Raw genomic sequence first — 22407 nt, 5'->3', positions numbered from 1 at the left:
TAAGAAACCGCCTAAAGGAAATGGGATTTACATACAGACAAGCTAAACGAAAGGCATCATTAACACCTAAACAGAAAAAAACAAGTTTACAACGGGCTAAGGAAAAGCAATTGTGGACTGTGGATGACTGGATGAAAGTCATATTCAGTGATGAATCTCGAATCTGCATTTGGCAAGGTGATGACGCTGGAACTTTTGTTTGGTGCCGTTCCAATGAGATTTATAAAGATGACTGCCTGAAGAGAACATGTAAATTTCCACAGTCATTGATGATTTGGGGCTGCATGTCAGGTAAAGGCACTGGGGAGACGGCTGTCATTACATCATCAATAAATGCACAAGTCTACGTTGATATTTTGGACACTTTTCTTATCCCATCATTTGAAAGGATGTTTGGGGATGATGAAATCATTTTTCAAGATGATAATGCATCTTGCCATAGAGCAAAAACTGTGAAAACATTCCTTGCAAAAAGACACACAGGGTCAATGTCATGGCCTGCAAATAGTCCGGCTCTTAATCCAATTGAAAATCTTTGGTGGAAGTTGAAGAAAATGGTCCATGACAAGGCTCCAACCTGCAAAGCTGATCTGGCAACAGCAATCAGAGAAAGTTGGAGCCAGATTGATGAAGAGTACTGTTTGTCACTCATTAAGTCCATGCCTCAGAGACTGCAAGCTGTTATAAAAGCCGGAGGTGGTGCAACAAAATACTACTGATGTGTTGGAGCGTTCTTTTGTTTTTCATGATTCCATAATTTTTTCCTCAGAATTGAGTGATTACATATTTTTTCCCTCTGCTTGGTCTAAAAAAGTAACCGTTACTGACTGCCACAATTTTTTTTCCTGATTTCTTATAGTGTTTCTTAAAGCCAGAAAGTTGCCATTTGAAATGACTTTAGTTTTGTGTCATGTCTGTGATCTGCTTTTTTTCTAAAAAATTAAACAACTGAATGAACATCCTGCGAGGCTGGTGATTCCATAATTTTTGCCAGGGGTTGTATGAATAACAGTGCTACTACAACCCTCGGGCAGAGAGTCTTTTATGTGAAGTTTCCTCTGTTGTATATGTTCAAGTTCACGTTTATTCGCTTTTCATTCTCCTCGTTTTTTTTTTTTTTTTTTTTTTTTTTTGGTAGTGGCTTTCCAGTACTTGATTTACCACCAGTAGCTCAAACAAGACTTTATATTTCGAAACAGTGGTGCACTTTGATATGCACAGGATTCTCACCAGCATTATAACAATGTAAAGGCCCATTAGGCTGCTGTATGAAAAAATTACACTGCAGTTGGGCCGTTATGCTGTTTCCAAGAGCGTGTATCGGGAAAATGTTCATTTCTGATTGTGGACCCGCAGTGGGTCTAAAATCAACCTACAGAGATCATATTTCTTTTTTTCATCAACCTCAGTCAAACCCATTTAAAGATGTCAATCGTGGCTCACCTTTCTGCTGATTAAAGTCGCTACCGGACTATTGTTTGTTATTGCGGGCAGGAAAAGATCATCCACCATTTCACATTGCAGTTCTTTTTTTTTTTTTTCCTGTTCCTCATGACATGCATTTTCCATGGGACAGTGCACAAAGGTTCTCTGGTGTGGATCATCACGCATATGAGAAACGTTCTTGGGGGGAAAGTTCTCATACAGCCACTAAAGTTCTCCTGCAGTGCACCGAGCGCTGGGGCGAAAGTTCTCTTACAGCCTCTAAAGTTCTCTTTGCAGCGAGCCACGTGCTGCAGGATAGGGTAGACCGGGGGCCAGCTTCCCTGCTAGATTTTTAAATTTATAATGCTCTGAAACACAATTGCCTGCATTTTGAGCACCAAAGTGTGTGAAGTAAAACCATAGTTTTTTTTTTTTTGTTTTTTTGATCATTGTTAGTCTTACTTTAAAGCCAAAAGAAACAAGGTATCAAAACAGCCAAAACAGAACAGTGTAGATGTGTCAGGAACATCAGAACTACTAATTTATACACAGCCGTTTATTCAAGAAAATCCTTGTGTGTTTTTCTTACATTAAATAACTTCTACAACCCCTGGCAAAAATTATGGAATCACCGGCCTCGGAGGATGTTCATTCAGTTGTTTAATTTTGTAGAAAAAAAGCAGATCACAGACATGACACAAAACTAAAGTCATTTCAAATGGCAACTTTCTGGCTTTAAGAAACACTATAAGAAATCAAGAAAAAAATATTATGGCAGTCAGTAACGGTTACTTTTTTAGACCAAGCAGAGGAAAAAAATATGGAATCACTCAATTCTGAGGAAAACATTATGGAATCACCCTGTAAATTTTCATCCTCAAAACTAACACCTGCATCAACTCAGATCTGCTCGTTGACATTGACCCTGTGCCATGACATTGACCCTACGTGTCTTCTTGCAAGGAATGTTTTCGCAGTTTTTGCTCTATGGCAAGATGTATTATCATCTTGAAAAATGATTTCATCATCCCCAAACATCCTTTCAATTGTCCAAAATATCAAGGTAAACTTGTGCATTTATTGATGATGTAATGACAGCCATCTCCCCAGTGCCTTTACCTGACATGCAACCCCATATCATCAATGACTGTGGAAATTTACATGTTCTCTTCAGGCAGTCATCTTTATAAATCTCATTGGAACAAAGTTCCAGCATCATCACCTTGCCCAATGCAGATTCGAGATTCATCACTGAATATGACTTTCATCCAGTCATCCACAGTCCATGATTGCTTTTCCTTAGCCCATTGTAACCTTGTTTTTTTCTGTTTAGGTGTTGATGGCTTTCGTTTAGCTTTTCTGTATGTAAATCCCATTTCCTTTAGGCGGTTTCTTACAGTTCGGTCACAGACGTTGACTCCAGTTTCCTCCCATTCGTTCCTCATTTGTTTTGTTGTGCATTTTTCGATTTTTGAGACATATTGCTTTAAGTTTTCTGTCTTGACGCTTTGATGTCTTCCTTGGTCTACCAGTATGTTTGCCTTTAACAACCTTCTCATGTTGTTTGTATTTGGTCCAGAGTTTAGACACAGCTGACTGTGAACAACCAACATCTTTTGCAGCATTGCATGATGATTTACTCTCTTTTAAGAGTTTGATAATCCTCTCCTTTGTTTCAATTGACATCTCTCGTGTTGGAGCCATGATTCATGTCAGTCCACTTGGTGCAACAGCTCTCCAAGGTGTGTTCACTCCTTTTTAGATGCAGACTAACGAGCAGATCTGATATGATGCAGGTGTTAGTTTTGGGGATGAAAATTTACAGGGTGATTCCATAATTTTTTCCTCAGAATTGAGTGATTCCATATTTTTTTTCCTCTGCTTGGTCTAAAAAAGTAACCATTACTGACTGCCACAATCTTTTTCTTGATTTCTTATAGTGTTTCTTAAAGCCAGAAAGTTGCCATTTGAAATGACTTTAGTTTTGTGTCATGTCTGTGATCTGCTTTTTTTCTACAAAATTAAACAACTGAATGAACATCCTCCGAGGCCGGTGATTCCATAATTTTTTGCCAGGGGTTGTAATTAAAATACTTTCAAGTAAAAAAAAAAAAAAAAAAAGATTCTTTAGAAATCTTTGTCTATAAATTAAAACCATGATGATTGATTCCTTCATTTAATGTTAACATAAGGAATAGGTTTTTTAAATAATAAAATAGTTGCTGTTTGAAGAGCCCTTGTTTTATTTAGAGCCTTGACATCAACAACTGCACAGTCCATTGTGGAAAAAAAAATACAGGCTTTACATAATTGATGGCGGAAGCCCACATTAACACAGAGGAATGAGCAATCCTTTTTCTAACGGTCTAACAGATGAGGCCTCAGATAGAAATCTGACATCATCCACCTTTAAGAGAACAAGCCATCAATTAGACTTAAAAGCTTGTCAGCCAAGGAGGAAGCAATACTTGCAAAGTCTTAAATATGAAGACTAGGCGAAAGTTAACGGTCACCAGGGCAAAGGTCAAAACATTTTTATGTCAGTCTTGGAGCTTTTTGCTGTAGGTCATGATTGAGTGCACTCTTAAAGGTACATATCAGTTCCTCAGTTGTGATTTTGAGTTTCCTTTAGACCTTTGGGACAAGGGTTCATTGATTCATGGTGGTTTGCTTGTTTGCCTGTCAGATTTTATTAAGTTCAATGTAAGTACATAATATTGTAAATATGTTACAAATACATGGATGACACAAGAAAGTGAAAACACTTAACTTCCATTACAGTCCATTTAAAAATCAAATGACAAAATAGAAGTGATAATAAAATAAACTAATAATAATAATGAATATACTGAAGATAATAATAATAATACTGTGTAAATAATAAGAACCAAAACAGTTTCTAAATACATTAAGACAGTAAATTGACATTTAAAAAATTATGTAATTAACAGGAAATAATAGGGTTGAGTTCTTTAAAAACTGTTGAGGTCTAAGGTTCTAAAAACATTCTGGAATCACACGCCATTCCAAATCTTTATAGAAACTTTGCATAATTTATTACCACATGTGAAAAATGTCAGCTACCTATTTTATAAACACTACCCAAATTAGAGTTTATGGATCCCCACGAGCAACGTGCTCATGCTTATTTGTTTTGGCTTCTTTGCATGTGAGAATTACTTGGGTTGTTACCTACATTTAGTGAAAATTTCATGTCAGTAGCACCTTTAAAAATATATTTAGGGACTGAAGGGACTTCCTATTAAGCCTCTTCTCAAATAAACATGTAGGCTGTGGTGTCAATTTGTTATAGGGTGAAGGCAAAGAAAGGTGAAAATGTGCAAAATAAAATAATTAGAGCCCGACCGATAAGGATTTTTTTGAGGCCAATCCTGATAACGATATTTGGATGAAAAAAAATGCAGGTAATCGATAAATCGGCTGATTTGCCGATAGCCGATAAATCAGCCGATATTATTATTATTTTTAAATGAATAAAATATTCTTTTTTGGACCCTTAACAAAAAAGGTATGAGCTAAAAGCTGAAGCTTTGTCCTCATATTGATTAACTTTATAACAGATAAGAATTTTCAAGTTCAAAAAAATGCAATCAAGAATTATACCTTTATGAAATTAGCAAATACATATCCTTAAAAAGAGTTGTGAAATACATCTGATCTTGTACCTCTTGTTGCTGCAACTTAGATATAGGTTCAGGATAAGGATATAGATCCTTATAAACTTGCTTGTATGCTCTTCTCAGCCGATCAGTGCAGTGTGACGGCGAACTACGGGGGCCGGTGATGAACACATTTAAGCAGGGGTGTAAGCAGCTCTCAGTTGAATGGAGTCAGAGCTCCATCTACTGGACAAACGATGCAAGGACATTTTACATTGCCGACACAAACATTTTCAGTAACTGTTCTGTTTATGAGAAATTATCAGCGTTCTGTCGGCAAAATTTCGGCCGATAGTGAGTACTTTGAAAAGGGCTTATATTGGCCGATATATCGGTCGGGCTCTAAAAATAATACAACACACATTAAGCAGTATAACTAGAGTACTAAAAAGCTGGGTTGAATATAGGGATGGGCATTGATATTGATACCATTATCAATCCAATTCCTTTATCGATACTTCTTGTGAATTTTCTGTGTACTAAAAGTAGGTTTTACAGGTTTTCTATGTCAGCAACATTTTATTGAGTCATATAAGCAGTGTTAAGCAAATAAATGTATCTATCATGATGCATATCAAGTATTGGACTGTATAACTGGGGATACAAAATGCAAAACATGCATTATGCACAATTTCTCCAGTCACAGCCAGAGAAGCCTATGACTTGTTCTGGCTTGTCTGGGTTTCTTGGTGGCTTTCTTCACTCTTCTTCAGTAAAGAGTCAGTTCTCTTTCGATCTCCTAATCCCAACCAAAAGTGAACCCAAGTTGAATACCTGGTAATGGCGTAAGGCTTGTACTGTAGGAATATAGAGGAGTGTGTGTGAGTGAGTCTGTGAAGATGGCAACTCAAGCACAATATATGCTGTCATGTGTTGAAAACAGCTGAGATGGTGTTAAGTCTTCTGTGGCTGTGATTGGAGAAACTGTGCACGGTGCAGTTTTTGACTGTTGCATCACCAGTCACAGCTTCATGGTGGAGTGGAACAGATAAGGATTTTCACAAACCATAAAACAGATAAAGATTGAAGCTCCACTCAGTGAGCCCAGACAGCATGGAGACAACCAATGATGAACCAATGATCAACTATATCGGCTCTGTGACACCACTAGTATCTACAATGGCTATTTTGAGGAATTTGTGGTACACCAATGGTAACTAATAAACATGAATAGGAAGTGAAATATTAGACCATCTTTGACCTTGGATGATGTTTAAAGATCAAATTCAAGGTCCAAACTGTTTAACTCAAACAGCTTGGAGGCATTTTGAATAAAACATGGTGGAAAGGTTGGGTGTTAGATGTTAAATCTCATCTGAAATTAAAGCCTTTGGGGTGTGTTTCCGTTACATACGACAGATGTCTCAAACAGTCTGTGTCGGGCATAAATGTTCATAGCGGTGAAACACTCAGAATCGGCGTAGCGTTTTTTTTTTTTTTTTTGCAAAGTAGTAATACTGTTCCTGCTCCTCGAAAGTCAAAACCTAGATGATAAAGAGCAAAGATTAGCTTAAATGAGCCTGTAGCAGGTCTGCTGGTTCACCCAACAGAATCACACTTTAACCATTTCCACTTGCCCCCAGTTACATCTAGGGGGGCTCTGATCAGTACTGTAAATGCACCAATGTGGTTATTGATTTCTAAATTAATGGATATTTGGCATTAGCTTTGTTAGTATCATTAAAAAAATGTGGCCTTGTGATTGTTGTTGTGTTGATGGTTGTTACTGTACTGTTATGGGGAAAAACAGATTTCTCATGCTGTTGACTGTATTGCACAATCCATATCATGGCACACCATCAGATTAGTGATGACTGGCACCGGTGTTGTGAAGATATACTGTGGCACTTCTGCCTCATTTACAACCCCTGGCAAAAATTATGGAATCACCGGCCTCGGAGGATGTTCATTCAGTTATTTAATTTTATAGAAAAAAAGCAGATCACAGACATGACACAAAACTAAAGTCATTTCAAATGGCAACTTTCTGGCTTTAAGAAACACTATAAGAAATCAAGAAAAAAAGATTGTGGCAGTCAGTAACGGTTACTTTTTTAGACCAAGCAGAGGAAAAAAATATGGAATCACTCAATTCTGAGGAAAAAATTATGGAATTACCCTGTAAATTTTCATCCCCAAAACTAACACCTGCATCATATCAGATCTGCTCGTTAGTCCGCATCTAAAAAGGAGTGAACACACCTTAGAGAGCTGTTGCACCAAGTGGACTGACATGAATCATTGCTCCAACACGAGAGATGTCAATTGAAACAAAGGAGAGGATTATCAAACTCTTAAAAGAGTAAATCATCACACAATGTTGCAAAAGATGTTGGTTGTTCAGTCAGCTGTGTCTAAACTCTGGACCAAATACAAACAACATGGGAAGGTTGTTAAAGGCAAACATACTGGTAGACCAAGGAAGACATCAAAGCGTCAAGACAGAAAACTTAAAGCAATATGTCTCAAAAATCGAAAAATGTACAACAAAACAAATGAGGAACGAATGGGAGGAAACTGGAGTCAACGTCTGTGACCGAACTGTAAGAAACCGCCTAAAGGAAATGGGATTTACATACAGAAAAGCTAAACGAAAGGCATCATTAACACCTAAACAGAAAAAACAAGATTACAATGGGCTAAGGAAAAGCAATTGTGGACTGTGGATGACTGGATGAAAGTCATATTCAGTGATGAATCTCGAATCTGCATTGGGCAAGGTGATGATGCTGGAACTTTTGTTTGGTGCCGTTCCAATGAGATAAAGATGACTGCCTGAAGAGTACATGTAAATTTCCACAGTCATTGATGATATGGGGCTGCATGTCAGGTAAAGGCACTGGGGAGATGGCTGTCATTACATCATCAATAAATGCACAAGTTTATGTTGATATTTTGGACAATTGAAAGGATGTTTGGGGATGATATCATTTTTCAAGATGATAATGCTTCTTGCCATAGAGCAAAAACTGCAAAAACATTCCTTGCAAAAAGACACATAGGGTCAATGTCATGGCATAGGGTCAGTGTCAATGAGCAGATCTGATTTTATGCAGGTGTTAATTTGGGGGATGAAAATTTACAGGGTGATTCCATAATTTTTTCCTCAGAATTGAGTGATTCCATATTTTTTTCCTCTGCTTGGTCTAAAAAATAACCGTTATTGACTGCCACAATCTTTTTTTCTTGATTTCTTATAGTGTTTCTTAAAGCCAGAAAGTTGCCATTTGAAATGACTTTAGTTTTGTGTCATGTCTGTGATCTGCTTTTTTTCTACAAAATTAAACAACTGAATGAACATCCTCTGAGCCCGGTGATTCCATAATTTTTGCCAGGGGTTGTAGTTATGATGGGTTGAGTTTGACCTTTGTTGCTGTTTGCTTCAGTGGAAACAGGGTGACTGGGTCAGCGGGGGACACTATATAAATTGAACTGTTTAATAATTAGCTATTTGCTTTTTGCAAGATTGGAAATGCTAAAGTGTTTTGTGTGTAATATTGCAGTCAAAATAACATGTCCAATTAGTCCAGTTAAACTAAATGTGTGACAAATTTGAGCAGAGGAGGTTCTGTTTAGTACTTGGTTGGGAGAGCATTTAGGAACACCAGGAGGTGCACATGTTTGGCTCTGTACAACGGAAACTGTGTCAGGAAGGGCATCCAGTGTAAACCTGTGTCAAATCCCAACCCATATCTCTGCTAGATCTGCTTGGTTCTGAGAATGGGACCTTTATATTTGAAACATGCCCACATGGAACTGTTGATGGAACACCATTCTGTGCAGTGTGTGCAGCGTGCGATTTTGGTGTACTCAAACCACCTAGCAGTAAGCTAAGCGCTAGCAGCTACTAGTCTTGTTAACTCACAGTCTTCCTGCCATGGTTGTAATCTGTCCGACACACTGCTTTTAAGGCAGCATGGTGGTTTAGTGTTTAACACAGGTGCTTCACGGTGAGAAAGTCCCACATTTGTTCCCGACATGGTGTGAAGTTTGCATGTTCTCACCGTGTTTGCGTGTGTATCCACCATGTGCTCCAGCTTCCTCCCACTTCCATAGACATCCTGGTTGGGTAAATTGGTGTCTCTGAATTGAGTGTTGGTGTGTGTGTTGGTGTGTGTGTGTCAGGGTGTTGACCCTGAGACAGACTGGGACATCATGGCTACACAAGCATTCAATGTGTTCTGGCTCCTGCTTGTATGGACTGAGTGTTGGGTGGGCTTATGGAGAGCAGTACTAGCCGCAAATACGCGGATAAAACGCCGCTAAATCCGCCGAGTAAAGCGGCGTTTTGACGCCATAGAATCCGGCACGTCAGGCAACGGGGGTTAATACCCAGTTCTATCCTTTACAATTGCAGGTTAAGACGCGCGTGAGAACGGCAGTGTTCTGCTGCCGCCGATAATGCCCTGTGTACCGCTGGATTTATCCAGGCAAATTCTGCGTTACTCCAGGAACTTTTGCATATAGGCACCGCCCCCAGAGTATAATAGGCTGAAGCAGCTGTCACTGCAGGGTGAGGGAGCTCATCTCTCAGCCTTTTCTTCTCCTTCCTTTTTCCCCTCCTCAACGTGTTGCTCGTCTCCACCACAGGCCTCCCCTCTGCTTCTGAACCAGACCTCTTGGTAAGTCCTTGCCGCTGGCAATTTTCTTTTAGGAGGCATACTGGAGCTTCTCTGCAAAAATATCAGGAGCTGGCCGCGAGTGAGAAGCCTGCATGCAGCGCACTAGCGTTTTTATACTGACCGCCGCCTATCGGCTGTTTGGAACACCGTTAACCGGGAGGTGGCGTTTAGAACGGCGTACTGTCTGCTAGCGCTGCCGTTTTGTCTGCCTCTGTCGCCGGTTAAAACGCCTTTGAGGACGCCGATGTGGGCTCTATCGCCGTTTTACACGCCGTTGGTTAGGGATACAATGCCGGCCGCCAATTACGGTGGTGTAAACTGTGGCACTACAGGAAGGGGCAGGATGAAACGGCAATTAAAAAGTATCAAACGCCGTTGTTCGCGTTGTCCGTTGTCTCTCGTCACGCGAATTCTCCGGGAGCGCTCCCGGAATTATTCGACATGTTGAATAATTTTTTCGACGATTCCCTGTAAATCCGGAACTAAGCCACGCCCCTAGTGCCGGCGTTAACAACGGCGTGTGATCCTTAAGACGGACAAAAACGCTTCCGGGAGCTCTTACCGTCTGTGTAAACGGGGTTTAAGACTTTTAGTGGGTTTTGGACTTTGGATGTTTTTCGGTCCTCTGCCTTTGAGATCATGAAACACCTGGGAAGATCTTATGGAGGTGTGGTCACTTGATTGAAGTGTCTGGAAAAGCAGATACCTGCGAAAGTCCAAGTCTTTAGGTCTTTTGGGTACTGGACAGTGGTTTTCATCATGGTTTGCTTGGAAAATTTAACCATGTGAATTCCTCAGTAATCATGGGTTAACTGGACCTAAAGTCATCAAGCTACTGATAGCTCCTAAGAGTGCTAACCTCATTAATATATCAAATTAAATAACAGAAATGTTTCACTTGACTGAAATACTGGAGCACAGACTTCTTAGATGAGACACTAGGACAGTTAACTGCTCAGCAAGTCATATTATTACAGATATTTGTAATAAAATGCCCAAAAAGGATAGACACCATCCTCCCTGATAACGAGCAGCCACAGCTAGCCTAGCTGGGCTCTAAAACGCTCAGGGGGTCGTTTTGACCGTTGGGGTTTTACATAATTATTGTATGGTCTTGCCTTACAATATAAAGCGCCTTGGGGCAACTGTTTGTTGTGATTTGGCGCTATATAAAAAAAATTGATTGATTGATTGATTGATTGGTAGCGGAGCTCCATGTCTGAGGAAAGACCATCACAATCCAATGACATCATACACAAGCAGTTCTTCTGTAGTTGTACAGTGAGAACTCTCACCATGCCAGAAATAATGTTTAATAATGCACAAAAATGGACAAAATAATGAAAAATAATTCCAAATATTCATTAATTTAGAATCACTTTGGCATATCTGCATCATTTAGATCAGCACTGAATCGAAAATCGATTTTGAATAGAATCATGACCCCGTGAATCGGAATTGAATCAAATCTTGAGATATTGAAGGATTCACACCCCTATTCTCAATGTTCATGATGTCCCATTTTTGCAAAGTTTGTAGGTAACACAGTTTATCTTTACCTATTTCTGTAATTGTTTTCAGTGAACATGGTGTTTTTTTCCCTCATTTTGTGTTTTTGAACACTTTGCATTTTTCCGCTCTGTGCACCTTGCGGTTAGAGTTTTCGTTGAGCACAAGGAAAAAAAAATTTCCAAGGAAAGCACTAGCTTTGAGTCCAGTTTTACAGTCTCGACATTTTGTCCAAATTGCTACTTGAAAGTAGCTCAGTTGCTGTTGACATTTTCTCTTAGCTTCAGGCTCTTTTCACTGGTGGTTTCATTTCTTTTAGCTTCGATTTAGATTTTTGTTTCAATGCTCTTGTCTTGTGCTACAACTTCAATACACTACAAGTGTCAGATTGGGACTGTGTATCAATTAATACCCGTATGGGCAGGTACTGTAGTTAAAAAAAAAAAAAAAAAAAAAAAAAAAAAAAAAAAAAAAAATCTAAATCAGATTATCCTTAAGTTCTAGTTGGAGGGTTTTACTAAAATGTGATTATATGTAGTCATGGGAAAGACTTTTATGTTGAAAGTGTTTTTCTTTATCCACATTTAGTTTGTGGAGATGTGACACAAGACGAATGCTGGCAACTGTCTGGTTAAGGGACAACTGCCAGTAAAGTTTTCATAGTCGAGGAGCAGTTCTCCACAAAACAGGTGTTGCTTCATTTTTTAGCCACTCTGATTCCTTTGCTTAAAATAGCAAACAGTTAACTGCAGCCTCCGTTGTCGTACTGGATTTTGCGAAGAATATATTTTACTGATTTTTTTTTTTCTTTTTCCTATATTTACTACCTCTGCTAAGTAGGTTCTTTTGCAGTGCTGGCTGTTGTTTGTCTGACTGTTTGCAAGATTATACAAGAACTACTAAACTTATTTATTTATTTGTGAAATTTGGTGGAGGGTTGTGTTTTGGCCGAAGGAGGGGGGAAAAAAATAAAGTTTTCGAGTGGATCCAGATTTATCTGGATGGATCTGCACCAGATATAACTTGTTCTACATGTACCTAATTTTTTTTAAAGGTCTGTGTATCATCACTTGAGAAATTCTGGAAAATGTAAAAAAAAAAAAAAAAAAAGTGGGGCACAACATTCATTAATGATTAGAAATAAATGATGATGAATTTTGAAGCAGAGCCAGAAATAGGGGTGGATCCTGGAATTTGTTTTTCTACTTAAAAATAATAAGAATAAAAAATTGCATGACAATAGAATGGGTACCTAAATTCTCTATTATTGTTGTTATGATATTGTTTCTATCATCTATCAATTACATTGGACATATGACCTGAGTACATATTGTAGCGGTGTCACAGCGCAGATGGTCCGCCCCTTAAAAAAAAAAAAAAAAAGTGGGGCACAACATTCATTAATGATTAGAAATAAATGATGATGAATTTTGAAGCAGAGCCAGAAATAGGGGTGGATCCTGGAATTTGTTTTTCTACTTAAAAATAATAAGAATAAAAAATTGCATGACAATAGAATGGGTACCTAAATTCTCTATTATTGTTGTTATGATATTGTTTCTATCATCTATCAATTACATTGGACATATGACCTGAGTACATATTGTAGCGGTGTCACAGCGCAAGATGGTCCGCCCCTTAAAAAAAAAAAAAAAATGGTCCACCCTGCCTCCACTATGCTTGCGTCATTTCGGAGCTTAGCAGCTTGTCTGAGATGGAGTCTCTTCACCCAAATCAATCAAATGGAATAATGAGATTATTAACCATCAGATGACAAGGTAAAACCTCTTAAAGCATTCTAAAGTCAGTTTTAAGCAGAAACGCGGCAATACTCTGTGACACTTTGAAATGGCCGGCGCGCCGTGAATGCATCAGCTAGCAGCTCATGTAGCTACAGCGCTCTGATCGCTTCCAACGTCTTTTATGATGAAATAATGCAGAATTTATGTGGAAATAATTGTTGTACCAAAGCTTCAGATATCTGTCGCTGAGATAGATGATGACTGGAGTGCAGTTTGAAGCAGAAATGAAGTGTTAATCTGTGAACAGCGGCAAATTACACATGCACAGTGAAGGCAGGGCAGACTGACGGTGACACCGGGTAACGGGGTGCTGCGCTGCCTTATTCTCGACGCGCTTTCTGAAATTATGCCAGAATTGTCATTCTTATCTTTGATTAAAAATCTATTCAAAACCTGGAAGAATTTAATTTGTTTTGTTTTTTGTTTTTTTATGTCATCTGTTTTGTTTGCTTCTCCTCACTGGCGGTCAGTAAGTTGCTTCTGTCCCTGTTTCCTGCTGTATGCAGGAGGAGGAGTCGGTGCACTCTGTATGTGCGCACAGACCGGAGGAGAACTACAGAGTGGCTCCTGCATCACTCTGTCCAGGATCTTTAGAAAAATATACGGAACTTTTTTGGTTACTGTTTTCCTCCAAACTAGGAGCATAACTCTGTATTAGAGCAGATTATGCTGCATGTGCATTGAGACAAACTGCTTGACCAACTTTTACAAAGTCGACGTTTTACATGAATTGCTGTATGATTTCACTGAATAGAGGTGCTGCTGCCTACAGTGATTAAAGTGTTGCTTTATGACATGCCGTAATTTGCACAAAAAAAAAACAACTTAAAATTGACAAAATGTTGAAGTTGGTCTGGAGTGACATGTCGCACCGCTAGTCAAAAAAGCACCTAATCTGATTGTTACAAATGGTGCATTTCCTCCAAAAGATTCCAGTCGTGGTTGGTACACTGTTAGACCGTTTTAAAAACTCTCCCATTTGTTTTTTTGTTTTTTTTTATTAGACTGTTTGCTTGCTTGGTCGTGCCGCTCCCTCGCCATAACAGTAGCCCTCACACTACATTTCTTATAGAAAAACCCTGATTATTATTGTCCCCCACCATGAAATAAGGAGGACCTTTGAAATGGACTCATCCTGTTTTGAGGGCTCTAGATTTCACTCTTACTTGCATGCTTAATACACACCCATACTATATTGTACACAGACACAAATATGACATCCAGGCATATGACCTTGGCCCAGATTTTTAAGGTCATGCAAGATAGTTGCTGACAAAGACACCCGCCTCCTGACCCCAGATTGTCACTTTATCTCTTCAAATATCACTTCTACGTCTTACATTTGTATTGAACACTGATAGGAAATCATGCATCCTGACTCCCTTGACCTGACTGCCCTTGACCTCCGACCTCAAGGTCGATGTTAAACATGACAGTTAGGGTTAAAAAAAAGGCACCGTCTGACCCCAGAAATAGTTACCGCAATCCCCAGTATATCAAAATCAAATCAACTTTGTTTATATAGCGCCAAATCACAACAAACAGCTGCCCCAAGGCGCTTTATATTGTAAGGCAAGGCCGTACAATAATTACGGAAAAACCCCAACGGTCAAAACGACCCCCTGTGAGCAAGCACTTGGCGACAGTGGGAAGGAAAAACTCCCTTTTAACAGGAAGAAATCTCCAGCAGAACCAGGCTCAGGGAGTGGCAGTCTTCTGCTGGGACTGGTTGGGGCTGAGGGAGAAAACCAGGAAAAAGACATGCTGTGGAGGGGAGCAGAGATCAATCACTAATGATTAAATGCAGAGTGGTGCATACAGAGCAAAAAGAGAAAGAAACACTCAGTGCATCATGGGAACCCCCCAGCAGTCTAAGTCTATAGCAGCATAACTAAGGGATGGTTCAGGGTCACCTGATCCAGCCCTAACTATAAGCTTTAGCAAAAAGGAAAGTTTTAAGCCTAATCTTAAAAGTAGAGAGAGTGTCTGTCTCACTGATCCGAATTGGGAGCTGGTTCCAGAGGAGAGGAGCCTGAAAGCTGAAGGCTCTGCCTCCCATTCTACTCTTACAAACCCTAGGAACTACAAGTAAGCCTGCAGTCTGAGAGCGAAGCGCTCTATTGGGGTGATATGGTACTATGTGGCCCCTAAGATAAGATGGGACCTGATTATTCAAAACCTTATAAGTAAGAAGAAGAATTTTAAATTCTATTCTAGAATTAACAGGAAGCCAGTGAAGAGAGGCCAATATGGGTGAGATATGCTCTCTCCTTCTAGTCCCTGTCAGTACTCTAGCTGCAGCATTTTGAATTAACTGAAGGCTTTTCAGGGAACTTTTAGGACAACCTGATAATAATGAATTACAATAGTCCAGCCTAGAGGAAATAAATGCATGAATTAGTTTTTCAGCATCACTCTGAGACAAGACCTTTCTAATTTTAGAGATATTGCGCAAATGCGAAAAAGCAGTCCTACATATTTGTTTAATATGCGCTTTGAATGACATATCCTGATCAAAAATGACTCCAAGATTTCTCACAGTATTACTAGAGGTCAGGGTAATGCCATCCAGAGTAAGGATCTGGTTAGACACCATGTTTCTAAGATTTGTGGGGCCAAGTACAATAACTTCAGCTTTATCTGAGTTTAAAAGCAGGAAATTAGAGGTCATCCATGTCTTTATGTCTGTAAGACAATCCTGCAGTTTAGCTAATTGGTGTGTGTCCTCTGGCTTCATGGATAGATAAAGCTGGGTATCATCTGCGTAACAATGAAAATTTAAGCAATGCTGTCTAATAATACTGCCTAAGGGAAACATGTATAAAGTGAATAAAATTGGTCCTAGCACAGAACCGTGTGGAACTCCATAATTAACCTTAGTCTGTGAAGAAGACTCCCCATTTACATGAACAAATTGTAATCTATTAGATATGATTCAAACCACTGCAGCACAGTGCCTTTAATACCCATGGCATGCTCTAATCTCTGTAATAAAATTGTATGGTCAACAGTATCAGAAGCAGCACTGAGGTCAAACAGAACAAGCACAGAGATGAGTCCACTGTCTGAGGCCATAAGAAGATCATTTGTAACCTTCACTAATGCTGTTTCTGTACTATGATAGATTCTAAAACCTGACTGAAACTCTTCAAATAGACCATTCCTCTGCAGATGATCAGTTAGCTGTTTTACAACTACCCTTTCAAGAATTTTTGAGAGAAAAGGAAGTATATAAGTATATAAGCCGCTACTTTTTTCACATGCTTTGAACATTGCTTTTATAATGATGCGGTTAATTTATGGTTTTTTTACAGACTTTTTCATAAGTCAAAATATGTTAACTGATGCTGTCGATTGATTTCCTGAAAGCTGTGCCCCTCGTGGTGTAAATTCACACACAGTTGTAAATATAAGGTCTTACCTGTTTGTTTTAGTGAAGGAAAGTCCCTCTCCGGCACGTTGTGCCAGAGTTGCGCCGTCAGATCAGTTAGCGGAGCAGAGCCTTCTGTCTTTGCGCAACAAATCGAAAAAGTCACAGCGCCTCAATAACGTCTCATTTACCACAGACTCCATCAGATGATGAAATCTCAAGAAACACATACTCCTTAGACAGGGGTCAAAATTTAAAAATGCTCCAATCATATTGAAAGGTATTCCATATTATTTGTCTGATCATAAAGATTCCAAAAAGGTATAGTTTGGACTATCTGTGAATGAATGCTCCAGAGTTATGGGGTAAAAACGGCAAGAAGAGTGACAAAGGTCACTTTCAATTTGTACAGGGGTCAAAAGTTAAAGTTGCACCAATTTTGGTAAAAAGTGATGCAAATTATTAGTTGGGTGAATACGGTTTTAAAAAGGAATAGTTTGCATCATGTATCATGCTTAATTATCATGTTATAGGGTAGCATATGTCACATGTCATAGAATCCAATGGATGCTGATATTGTTTAACCTTTACTTTGCAAACCAAGCACGCAGCACAGTCAAAGCTATTCCATTTATTAATCCTATTAGCTCAACCAGTAATTTGCACCACTTTTTACCAAAATTGGAGCAACTTTAACTTTTGACCCCTGTACAAACTGAAATTGACCTTTCTCAGTGTTCTTGCTGTTTTTACCCCATAACTCCAGACCATTCATTCACAGATAGTCCAAACTGTACCTTTTTGGAATCTTTATGATCAGACAAATAATATGGAATACCTTTCAATATGATTGGAGCATTTGTAAATTTTGACACCTGTGTAATACTTCAATTGACCCCTTCTTGGCCGCCTAATGAAAGTTCACGTGGGTACCCGGCATTTTTAAAAGAGTAATGTCTAAGGAGCATGTGTGCCAAATTTGGTGCTTGCATCACCATTTGAAGGATTTTTTTCTTTCAGTTATCCACTGCACTATAGTCACCAGTTCTTCAAAATCTGATGCTATAATTATCCAACCATATTAGTCGTTAAAATAGCTTGGTGGCTTGAGGGTTAAAAAGCTTAATTTCCCTCCAGGGATTAATAAAATCATTGATCTATCTACCTTTTCCTACCTACGGGGTTCAGTTTAAGGCCTAGAGATTTTAAGTCCCTGAATTCCATTGGGTAAAACTTTGGAGTCCCATCTTCATTTGATGAAGCTCCATTCAATCAATGAATTTTGTTGTTCAGATGTGATGTACAGTTGAATACAACCCACTTACCTTTCCTGCATGATATGCACAGATTATTATTGATACTTTATACTTCTGTTTTTATAATAAGCTGCTATAATGTCTTTGTATTTTATAATGTTCCAGTGAGACCTTTTATTGAAAATGGTTTTCATTTTATTGGTGTTGTAAATTTTTTTGATTCCAGATGTTTGTATCTGTCCCCCACTCCCAGGGGGAAAAAATCCATATCTGTTGGGCTGTACTGCACACGCACTCAACTCGCACAGCCAGCCTCAAACAGAAGAAACTTTCTCAGCTGCCCATGTTTATTTGTGTTTTATAGCTTAATTGCTGTGAAACAATCACAAAATACCATTTTTTTTTTTTTTTGTCTGATTCACACTTTTAGGGAAAGATGGTGAAATTCTCTGACCACCGCACTCTCGGTCTTATCACTTTTTCGCTCACTCTGACTGAAATGTTCTCTCTGCAGGCAGGAAAAAAAAATGCAGCCAAACTCTGCATGGTGCTCTTGCAGTGACAGCTGCTATAAACAGAACAGAATACCAGTGGACTTTGGATGGGATGCTGTTCATTCTCCATCCCCAGGATGTTACGTGGATATAAAATCTGAATAATTTTGACATTACTTGAGGTATTTTTTATATATAGAGGGACGGCATTAAATCGAACCCTTTTCCTATCGATTGCGCTTCATGTGTTGGTTGGGGTATGCGTTCTCCAAGTGTTTTTTCTAATTAATTGTAGAATAATTAGCCAATCTCTCTAAATGCTACCCTTGCTGATTATTTTCCTACTATTAAGGTGCTTCTATTCCCAATGCAACGTCCCTTCAGCCATCAGTCGCTCCACTCTTCATTAGCCAGTCCCTTACACACTCAGACTGACCCCACCCCCATTCACCTCTCTCCAAGTCTTCCCCAGCTCCCAAGTCTGCTCTCGCTCCTCTGTGCCTCACACATACATTCAGTTCCATCCAGTCTGCACTGCCACCTACACACAGTCGGCCAGCATGAGTGAAAGTGAAAAACTGTCACGGATCATCAGTTGTGCTCAGGCTCTTTTCAGTATGACTGTGCTTGAATGTGGAAGCATTTGAATGGGTGGCTGCAGAATGCCCCGTGTGCACATGGATGAATGGGTCTCAGACCAGCTAGACCTGCAACGCATCAAAGAAATTAGTCCAATGGAACAGTACTACACGTACTAACCCAGGAGTGAAATATATGCCATGTCTACAGTCATTATGACCTCTGTTCTTGCATTCCCGTTTCTTTTTTTTTTTTGGTAATTGTGTTTTTTCGTGGGCCATCAACAGGGCTGCGGCTGAGTTTTCGTGCTAGTGTCGAAAGCCACATTTTCACTGCAGGAACTCGGTCTATTTGTCAGATGTTAGGAGCATTTTCAGAAACGGCACCATAATTGGCCTTCTCAGCCATTATGTCTGCATTGCGGAGAAGACCCATTGGGCTCATGCATTTTAATGATACGTTAAGCGTTAGCACTAATAATGTTAGCGTTACATGTGAGTTTGTTAGTTAATGCTAGCATCCAGAGATGCTGCACTAGTCAGGAGGCAAAAGCAGGAGCAATTTATGTTTTTTGTTGCCTTCCAACTAGCTAGCTAACACAGTGCTAACTAATATAAATTCTTTGTGTCTGTAATTCAGGGAGGGTCCACTGACTGGTCTAGGGTCCATTAGTCCTAGGATCCACTCATCCTAACCACTTTATATTATTTGATGGTGTGTATTACAACCCCAAACCGATTTTAAAGTTTACAAATAAATGTAATAATTTCAAATAGTTAACTAACCAGATCCAGTTTTGTTCAGTTTATAAAAATAAAACATGATTCTGTTGACATACACCATGAATCACCTTTAATTGTACTGTTGTCTATAAATCTGTTGAATTGAAAATCAACAAATAATGGTAATTCACCATAATTAAATGTTCTTTTTTAATGAATTACTTAATGAATTACTTAACCTACTGTAGTGCAACACATAGCCTACCATAAATGTAAAAACAACTTTAACATGGTCTCTTTAATAATAGGACTATGACTAGTGGGAAGTCCCATGTGTTTCATACCTCCACTTTGTTCAAACAAAGCAGCGAGTCTTTTGTCCGCGTATCGCCGGTCTTCAACAGCCTGTGATCCAGCTTTGTTGGGTTTCTTCAGATGCTTGTAGTCCTGCTTAAAATGTTTAAATTTCTTTCAGCACAAGGGAATCCAGGTTCTAATTCTTCACTGTGGTTTATCTGACGCCTCTGCTGTTCTGTTTTATTTCTTCTACTCGCTTTGAGAGAATGCGCTTTTTGCTAGTTTCTGTGTGAGTTTGACAACTCTGTGTTGAGTTCCATGCAGTGGTTTTTCATTGATGCTCAGAAGTACCGACCTCTGAACAGGGACTTCTGTGGTGCAGATGCGCTAACGGTGTCATACTGCCAGATTTGATGTGCGAGTTCCTGTGGTGTAAACGGGGCTGATAGTCCTGTTTAACAAAACATTTTTATAACATTTAATATCATAATGAGAGTGTAAATGATGAGTTTAAAGTGCTTATGGCCTCTCTCTCTCTCTCTTTGTGTCTTTAGGTCTAAGCGGGCAGCCTGCAGACATTGAGAAGCGGAAAACAGTGTTTGGGCAAAATTTTATACCGCCCAAAAAGCCCAAAACATTCTTACAGTTAATGTGGGAGGCGCTACAAGATGTCACGCTGATTATCCTCGAGGTGGCAGCCGTAGTTTCATTAGGCCTTTCTTTTTATAAACCTCCAGATGCTGAAAGAGAAAGTAAGCAGCAGCACTTTATTCAAATCTTCTTCCTGATTTGTTTATTTATTTTAATTGTTGCTCCAAGTTATTAACACTCTTAAAGCTATTTATGTATTTTAGAGTTTTGATATGTTTAATTTAAAAAGGAATGTTTAATGTTTTTTTTCCCCTGATTTGCTATCTCTCATAATTGTCTGATTTTGCTTTATAGCGCACTCTGATTGGATGAAATGGTTAATAACTGGGTTTTTCGTGTGTGTGTCGCCTTTGCAGACTGTGGAAGGGCGGCTGGAGGAGGTGGGGATGAACATGAAGCAGAAGCAGGCTGGATTGAGGGCGCAGCCATTCTTTTGTCAGTTATCTGTGTGGTGTTGGTAACAGCATTCAATGACTGGAGTAAAGAAAAACAATTTAGGGGCCTCCAGAGCCGCATTGAGCAGGAACAGAAATTTGCGGTTGTTCGTGGTGGACAAGTTATTCAAATACCTGTGGCTGAAATCGTGGTTGGAGACGTGGCACAAATTAAATATGGTAAGAACTTATCTGTAATTCAACTGATTAAATATTTATACTCCCTGCAGGCAAAAATTGGAGGGGGGGTGTATAGTAATCACCCTATTTGTCTTGTAAAAGGTGGGGAGCTAATGTCCTAATTTGTGTTTAATTGATGTATCACATGGTATTGGCTTTGGAGGCCTGGTTGGACATCTGTTATGAAAAATGTTTAGGCATTTTAAATGCTAAAATACCCTTGGCCGTATGAGCATTGTCTTCTTTATAATTTACAGTTGTTTAATTGGTATCCCAGTGCAAAGTATATATACACACACGCACGTGTATATATAATATATATTTTTTACATTAATTATTAAGATCCTATTGTTTTACTTACAATTTGTACATGGTCGATAAAGCCCCTCTATCAATCAGTTAATCAATTATAAACAAAGTTAGCTTTGAGTTAGCAGAAGTTAGAGTGCACGCCTGACATCCACGAAATGCCTTGTAAATGACTTCAGAGGTGTTATTAGGTTCCAAAAACAGTGTTTTCAGTTTTAGAAGCTTCAGTTTTCAGTTTCAGTTTTCACTAGCTTTTACATAATATATGGCCAAGAGATTATATTTACACAAATATGAAACTGTTTGCGAAATGTTTTGTAAATGACTTCAGAGGTGTTATTAGGTTCCAAAAACAGTATTTTCAGTTTTAGAAGTGTTTATTTCTTGCTAGCTTTTACACAATATATGGCAAAGAGATTGTACGAGGTCTGTTAGAAAAGTATCCTACCTTTTTATTTTTTGCAAAAACCATATTGATTTGAATCACGTGTGATTGCATCAGCCAAGCTTGAACCTTCGTGCGCATGCGTGAGTTTTTTCACGCCTGTCGGTTGCGTCATTCGCCTGTGAGCAGGCTTTGTGTGAGCAGTGGTCCACCCCTCTCGTCGGATTTTTATTGCGAATAAATGTCTGAACGATTTGGAGCTTTGCTGCATCAAATTTTTCCAGAAACTGTGAGAGACCTCCAGGTGGACACCATTTGGAAAATTCATATGGCTTTCAGCGACAATTTTATGGGGATTACACAGATTAAGGAGTGCTCCAGCCGGTTTAAAGACCGCCCACAGCGTCTGAGAGCGCGACGCGCGCCGATCGACAGGCTCACACCCCGCTGAAACAACCAGATCATTTCCAACGTGAAGGCTTTGTTGATCCGGGACGTCGTCTGACTTCCACAAAAAAAGGCAGAAGACGTGGACATCAGCACTTTTTCAGCACATTCCACTGTTACAGGAGTTTTTTTCATGGAAAGAGGAGCGGAGGGATGCGCCACGGTGCCGCTCATGGCGCGGGACAAAACCACCTCCATGTTGGTCTCGCAGCACGGTTTTCAGATGGCTCAGACGGCTTTCGGTG

The 22407-nt window shown here is 39.3% G+C and overlaps 1 protein-coding gene across 5 annotated transcripts in view; it reads left to right on the top strand.

Moving 5' to 3' along the window:
* Positions 1-22407, top strand: part of atp2b1a (ATPase plasma membrane Ca2+ transporting 1a) — a 116615-nt gene that overhangs the window by 48851 nt on the left and 45357 nt on the right. For all 5 annotated transcript variants that reach the window (XM_034163314.1, XM_034163315.1, XM_034163316.1 and 2 more), the window contains 2 exons: positions 20311-20508; positions 20764-21021. In XM_034163314.1, coding sequence (XP_034019205.1) covers positions 20311-20508; positions 20764-21021 — 456 coding nt within the window. The remainder of the gene's footprint in view (positions 1-20310; positions 20509-20763; positions 21022-22407) is intronic.

Source organism: Thalassophryne amazonica, chromosome 22 (genome assembly GCF_902500255.1).
Source record: "Thalassophryne amazonica chromosome 22, fThaAma1.1, whole genome shotgun sequence".
In the NCBI taxonomy this organism is placed as follows: Eukaryota; Metazoa; Chordata; class Actinopteri; order Batrachoidiformes; family Batrachoididae; genus Thalassophryne; species Thalassophryne amazonica.
The sequence above is the reverse complement of the archived record's forward strand: the minus strand, read 5'-3'. Positions and strand labels throughout refer to the sequence as shown.